This window comes from Capsicum annuum, chromosome 11 (genome assembly GCF_002878395.1).
Source record: "Capsicum annuum cultivar UCD-10X-F1 chromosome 11, UCD10Xv1.1, whole genome shotgun sequence".
Classification (NCBI taxonomy): domain Eukaryota; kingdom Viridiplantae; phylum Streptophyta; class Magnoliopsida; order Solanales; family Solanaceae; genus Capsicum; species Capsicum annuum.
Genome location: NC_061121.1, coordinates 234505939 through 234513439, shown reverse-complemented (window position 1 = coordinate 234513439; position 7501 = coordinate 234505939). Strand labels below are relative to the sequence as shown.

The following is a 7501-nucleotide window of genomic DNA, read 5'->3' as shown; positions in this document are numbered from 1 at the left end:
TTTTAAACAAAAAATGGGATTATAAACATTTTATAGAATTTAGGACAAAATAAGTAAATTTAACATGAAATATTAAAGCTTCATACACATTTAAGAAATATCAATACAAATCATATTTGGATATATGCAAAGTCCAGTTGTGAATGCACTGTTTGTTCGGCCCTCTCCATGAATGCCTCAAAATTTTAAGAGGAGCAACTTTATGTGGAGAAATTCTGTTCTTGGTTTTGATGAGAGGGACAAGAAAAGAGATAGCAATCCATTGCAACATACTAAGACAAGCACTCCTCTCCCAAATTTTTACTTTTTAATCTATCCCAAAAAGAAAGACATCTTTCATTATCTGAAAACTACTCCCTCCGTTTGTTTTTACTTGTTATAAATTTTTTTAATTGTATTTCTACTTTTATTGTCATTTTTGACATATTAAGGAAAGATAATTCTTAACATGTATTTTTAGGAAAAAAAAAATAACTAAAGTTTGAAAAAAAAAATTAGTAACTTTTAATTTCTTTTGTATTTAATATGAAGGAAAATAATTAAGCTAAATAAGGTAAAGGGTATTTTTGTAAACAAACTATCTATTCTTAACAAGAACGTAATGCATATTATTTTTAGTACCGCAAACCAAACAACTACTAAAAAATAATACCAGTGTAACTAATCCCAGTATAACTAATGCTAGACTAATCCTAGCATAACTTGTTTCCAACCAAGCGACCCCTTAGGGTATAGGAGGTATCACACTTTGCCAGGATAAGCCCTCGAGGGGTTTGGTCTTCTCAAGTATGTCTCTAGCCATTTTGATTTGGGGATGCCCAATCCTTAGTTGAGGTTGTAACCCTATCCCAACCTACTAGATGGTATTGTTGTAGTTCTGCTCCATTTCTCCATTTACAATAGTTTGCTCATTTTGACTAGCAAGAGAGTGGTGAACAATGACATGAAGACAATAGGAGTATGTAAGAGTTGCCTACGCATGAGTATTATTTACGCCAACTTTCAATAAATATTTTTCTTTCAGTCTTCTGGTCTTCTTAAGTCCTTTTTTTCACAGATTTGCTAAGTTTATTGTCTTGACTCTTGAGGATACCTCCTAGAGGCAAGCCCAAGTATGTCATTGGGAGATCAATTCTCGTCGTGTTCATTAGCTCAAGAAAGTTGTGGCTGTCTTAATTCTTCTCATTCCCTGGTTGTCACCTGAACACTGAACAGTTCCATGTGACCCATTTACTTTTCCTCGTAAGGTCTATCAAGCTCCTTCCTGTTATGGCTGATTCTCAACGTTGTCCTTCACCTTGCCTCGATTCCTCTCTTACATTATATAGTGTCTAGTTGCACTGTAGTGTTATTTTTTGGGGGAGGGTAGGATAAATTGGCACAATAACATTTAATTCCAGTGTTTTACTATCATCCTAGATCTCTTGCGAATGATTGTTTACAAAATACATCTTTAAGACATCGGGCATGCGGTGGGAAAACCTGATGTTATATCCCTCTTTCAAAGACATGATCAAAAAAAAAAATATCTCTCTTTCAACGATTTTTGGTTCCATCTCATCTCTTATATATACAAGTAACATTTCATCTCTTATATATACAAGTAACATTTCAAAATCTTTTGGACGAAGTAAGAGTATATTTAAACTTGAAAGAAGTAATCAAATGTTACAATACAAATTTGATACTGGACAATGTTTACAAAGAAAAAGAAGTTTAAAGTGATAGTGTCACATAAATCTTACCAATCACATCATGAACATCGTGCGAATACTTGATTGAAAAGTTGATGGACATAGATGTGCCTGCTTTGAACGTATGATGAATGCACTATGATCTTCTCTTGCTAACATGGTTGATGGCATACTATGCAATTAAAAGATACAGTTGGAGTTGATTCCCTTATTAATTCCTGTAGTATGTTTCACTTCTAGATTCTATGTTTCACTTCTATTAGATTCTTTCTACCTAACTGGTTGAACACAATCATGTAAATTCCAGGTCATTGACATCCCCTGGATACTATTGATGGAATGAGCTAAAGAAAGTTCAGAAATTTACTTAGCATGTTGTCTTAGAAGAAGTTAGAAGTTGTTGGTGTATTCACTCAGTTAACTGCTATAAATTGTGCATTGGGCAATGACTGAAAAGAATATGCTCATTTAGGCTTTGTAGTTTTCCAATTTTGCTTTTACTTCAAGAGTAGCTTCCCCCAAATTCAGTGTTGAATTTTATAGAAACAGTTTAATGCTCCTTAGTGTGGAGGTGGGAGAGGTTGGCTCTAGATGGATTCAGGAGAGGTAGAGGGAGACCGAATAAGTATTTGGCTGAGGTCATTAGGTAGGACACGGCGTAATTGCAACTTACCGAGGATATGACCTTAGATAGGAGTGTAGAGGACACAGATTAGGGTATAAGAGTAGTCGGTAGGATTGTGCCCGTACTAGTAGGTAGAAGTGTACTGTGGCCATTCTATAGTCATAGTATTGCTCTTTGTTTTTTGTTCTCTGATTTCTTGTACTGTCGTTTCTTGTAGTTTGATTATAGTATTATTTTGTTGTAGTATTGTTCTGCTATTATCTGTTGTTTTTAGTGCTGTCTGTTGTTTCTTTTATTTCCATTACTTCTTTTTCCTAGACTGTTTTTATCTTGAAGCCGAGGATCTATCGGAAACAACCACTTTACTTCTGAGGTAGAGGTTAGGTCTTCATACGCCCTACCCTCCCCAGACCCCACTCTGTGTGATTACATTCGGTATGTTGTTGAATTTAATTCTCCTCAGTTATTTAATGCTCTCATAATACTGAACAAAAGGGTACTTCTTCACCAGCTGTTTTTTTTCTAATTTTGACTAGTCCATAATAAATTAGTAATGAAACAATTGCAAATGCTTATTTCCAAGTATGAAATAAGTCTAAAATGAGACCCAACAAACAAACTTGTAGCTTCTCGGTCAAAACGTTTCGGTTGTTCCTTCTCTGTGCACAATCTATAAATTGTTGATGGGCACATGTTTGCAGTTTATAATTTAGTCAAGGTAGATTAGTTGCTAGCTTGATTTCGTCCTATTTGATGAATTCCATGCCATCTTGTCCACATAGTTGTAGAGGCTATATAGTTGCAACTTCTTTTTTTTGTTTTGCTTGTTCTTTGAAAATGGAGAGGGTGAGTTTACAAATAGTAAGCTTAGGACAATGGATAATGATGGTTCCTGTACGTCACTGTATGAGATCAAATGAAAAAGGAGGGAATGTCATTGGGTTGTAAGTACGGTCGGGGGCGTATCCAGTGTTGTAAAAGGCGAGCGTCTCGTCGCCAATGGCGTGGCGAGGCGAGGCCGTGTCGCCTCTTCAGTCCATGGCGAGGCGAAAATCAAAAGGCGACGCCTTTGTGAGAAAGGCGAGAAAGGTGTCGGCTTTTAATTGTTTTTTAAAAAATTAGGGTTTTAGGTATATAAGCTAATTTTAGGGCTTTATTTGCACATTTTAACACAACCAACGTACTAACTGGTACTGCGTCTGCTACCCTTCAACTCACAAGTTTGATTCCGGCGACGGGCGACATACTCCGGCGGCTTCCGCTACTCCGGCAAGCAGTGATTTCTATTTTTTTTTTCTTCTTCTTCTTAATCGCTGGATTGGACTTGGTATTTTGGTGCTGTTCTTTTTTCTTCCTCTTTTTATCTTCTTCTTCTATTTTCCGGCCGGCTGTCACTGTATCTGTGACTGTAACAGTGAACTTGTGACATACACTGTTACAGTAATAACCAGTGGCCACTGTCCTTAATTCTTATTTTGTATTTTTTTAATAATTTACTATATATTTTTAATTCTTGACTTGAAATATTTCCTAATATATTAGTGTTATTGAAATTTTGATCATTTATATATTATTTTAATTTTTTATATTAATTGTCGCCGTACATTCAAAAGGCGCTTGCCTCGCCGCGTGGCGAGGCCTTGTCGCCGTCCAAAACACTGGGCGTATCCAATGTATTAGCTATAGGTTCATCTGAGCTGTAGGTTTTGGCTTAGGCTATGCGTTTGTGTTAAAAAATTCACCAAATATGTACAAATAATGATTCTAAACCAAGTGAATTTGATGGAAGTGGTAAAAATGTGAATTTGAACCCATAAAGGTCAAATCCTAGATCCACCTGCCTCTGACTACGTTTCGTCATATTGAATCACTTCTTAAATAGTGATCACGTAAATAATCCGGTTATTATTGTTGACCAGTTTTATTATCTTCATTTCTACAGGCTTTGGGCCAAGGCCCTCAGGCAGGGTCCAGTACTGGTCCACAAGGGCACTATGCCCCTGCAATAGCTGGAGGCATTGCTCAGCCACGGCCAACACAGCCTCTCCCAGTTGAATCAATTCCAGATATGTTAGTGGGAGAGTATGAAGATGATGAAACGATGAAGCTAAGAATCGAAAGGGCAGCTAGGGCTGGGGGATGGAGTTCAGAAATAAGCAGGAAAAGGGCACTCGAAGAAGCCTATGGGTCTGAAAGTTGTAAAGATACGTTTCCAAGACTGTCTTTCAGCTTTGTGACTTTCTGTGGATTCTGGAAAAATTCGGAAAAATTCATACAAGTACCATCAATGGAGCAGCATCTCAGCATTTGTCATCATGACGGTTTTTGTTCTTAGATGGTGTCGTGTAAAACTTACCAAGTTTGATCTTTGTAAGGTTTCTTCTAAAGAGAACTTAGTTTGCCTCTCTACCTGACTGTTGACATCATGGTATATATTGTCGGGGATTTTGGTTCTTATCTAGCTACACTATTTTAGCCCTATATTTCCTTCTATACAGCACTTCATTTTGGCACTGTGCACACTGCATGATCTTCAATCTACTGCAAAGAGTTATTCGGTCTCTTCTCACTTGATGAAATCTCTTATTATGGAAAGTTAAAAAGGTACGTACTTTCCTTTTCTTTTCAAGTTCTTGATGTTTTACTATTGATGATTGGTTGGGGAAGGGAGATATGGAACTATTTCACTAGACCAACGACGAACTCCACTGTATATGGAAAAACTGATACATGCAAGAGGAAGTTTGGGAAGTTGAGATTGGAAGGTAGTGAGTCTAGGCCTTTGTACCGGAAAATCACTTCCAGATGAAACCTGGTTTCCCATTCATAACTGATTTTGCAATCCCATTGAAGTGGTAAAGATCAGAGGCCTTCTTCCCCATTAATCCACTAGGATCTTTCATCCCTCCCAAAAAAAAAACTCTTGTCCAAGTCCAACAAGACCCTGCCAGAATTCACTCCATACAATGTATCCACTGCCTCCATACAGAGGTTTTGAAGCTTGTCAGCTGGAAGATTGACATTAGTTTCCCTAAGGACTTGATGAAACCCTTCCACACTAATGAACCCACCACCTCCGCTCTGATCTCGTGCATCAAAAGCTCTACGGATCTTTGTTTCCTTGCCTTCAAGTTCATTCTCCTCCTGAACTTTTGTATCGAGAGCAAGTAAGAAACTGTTATGAGATTCACTGCCAACAACCCATATTGGCCATTTCAAGTGCAGGCCAACTTTACAGAAGTTTAGGGACTCTAGCAGAGTAAGAAATCCAACTTCAACCCTAGTGGAGATACCCTTCACAAACATGCCACCACCCAAATCCATTGGCAACAGCTTCCCCAGAAAGCAACAGGTTTACAATTTCCTGTTCCAGGAAAGATAAGATGTAACCGCTTATTAAAACTTAAAGAACAATATAACCGAGCGTGACGAGTACTTAAAGTCTATAAATGGAACAAAAGAAAGAAACATATAACATAAACAGAACTTAAGCCTTGTATCGATCTCTTGATACCTGTGAAGCATGTCCAAAAGGTGCTGTAACCAAAGGTTGAGAAGGATCATCCCTGTCAGCTTGAACAGTGGCGGAGCCACATACAATTCAGGGGCTTCGTCATGGTCAAAAATATTTTTACGTATATATAGTAGATGTTCAACCCCCTTCGACTAGTCCGTATATTTACTTCTGAACCCCCTCAATGAAAAACCTGGCTCCGCCATTGAGCTTGAACAGAGTCCTTGCACAGAGAAAGAACCTGTAAAAGCATGGCTAATATGACCAGCTACCAGACCAGAAATGAAGACATAACAATCTCATGAACATACACAGCTGACCACCATTAATTTATTCCTACAGCCAGGATATGATACCATATTGAAGAAATAGTGTACAATTAGGCTTTGGGGCTTGGGCTTAACTCACACCCCAAAAGATAGCTCAAAGGGAGGAGGATTGCCAACTCATTCCCCCACCTCACGCCTAGGTCTGGACATGTGGTGCGTGGGCAATTTTAATTTGGGGGCCCAACATTGGGTGAGATGGGTCCGATACCAGGTTAACTTAGGTCTTGAGCCTAACTCACTCCCCAACAGCTAGCTCAAAAGGAAGAGGATTGCCAAGCTTTATAGCTTTGGAATTGTCGCTAAAAAGAACATAAATACAAATTTTCACGTGTGTTGATATGTGCATGCCGAATTCTTCTAAAGTAGCATACTTTTACAGTTTGATAAAAATACGAGAAACATGATAAACTGAGTTATATTTATAAACCATTTACCTTTGGATGGGCTGTGAATGATTGATTCCAAGCTCCATCGACAGTTCAATTACCCAAAGTATCAAGTGTTTGTGTGTTTATCTCTTGAGGCATATGATTTTCAGCAATTGAATAGTACTTCTTTCCATGCTCAAAACACATTTGTATTGCTTATATATTTGTGAAATACACCAAATCTCAACTGCAAGACAATAAGGATACGTGTATAGTATTCAGACGTATGTTGTCTGAACTCTTCAAAAATATATAGTTGATCACGACATATCGGATGCTCGTAACTTATATAAAGACGTATGTTATTTTTCGGGTAACTAGTTAGTTGTTTCGCTTATTACGAGTCACATGCTTGTAATAACTAGCTAGATCATCATTCTTCTAGATGATCTGATAGTGTTATAATACTTTCAAACAGTTACGTACGCCATTTCTTATGTAAACACCCTCTGAAAAATCATCTGGAATTTTCCCATGAATTTCAGTGACTCTCACAGCTTCACCAATCTCTTCAACAGGTGCAAAATTACTCTGTCAATTATATTGTATTGGTGTTTTTTTAATGAAAATACAAAAAGTGAACTCAAATATGTACCAAAAATGTGATAATGACAAATATTTATATACCTGAGATGGAGACAAAGGTTGATCCACAAATTCAAAAGTAAAATCTACAAAAGTTTTCACCGCTTATGCAGTTCGATTAATTTGGATTCATGTCAAGAATTTATGCGTGCTGTGTTGCTGAGTGAAAATTTTCAACTAAGTAAAGCCAATTTAATTTAGCCGGTCTTTGTTATTGTTAATCAACTAATTAAAGAGTGATGACATGCATCATGTCGAAAATCTAGCACAATAATCTAAGTTGATGTCATATGTATACAATTGTTATACTCCATCATTGGAATTTT

The 7501-nt window shown here is 37.3% G+C and overlaps 1 protein-coding gene across 1 annotated transcript; it reads right to left on the bottom strand.

The window, feature by feature from the left end:
* Nucleotides 1-4740: 4740 nt before the first annotated feature.
* LOC107847576 (ubiquitin carboxyl-terminal hydrolase MINDY-3-like) lies at nt 4741-6074 on the bottom strand. Its single transcript, XM_047400040.1, has 2 exons — nt 5834-6074; nt 4741-5683 (listed from the first exon to the last, which is right to left on the bottom strand). Exon 2 carries the CDS (start codon nt 5641-5643, stop codon nt 5209-5211), a length of 435 nt encoding a protein of 144 aa, XP_047255996.1. The 5' UTR covers nt 5644-5683; nt 5834-6074; the 3' UTR covers nt 4741-5208.
* Nucleotides 6075-7501: the final 1427 nt, after the last annotated feature.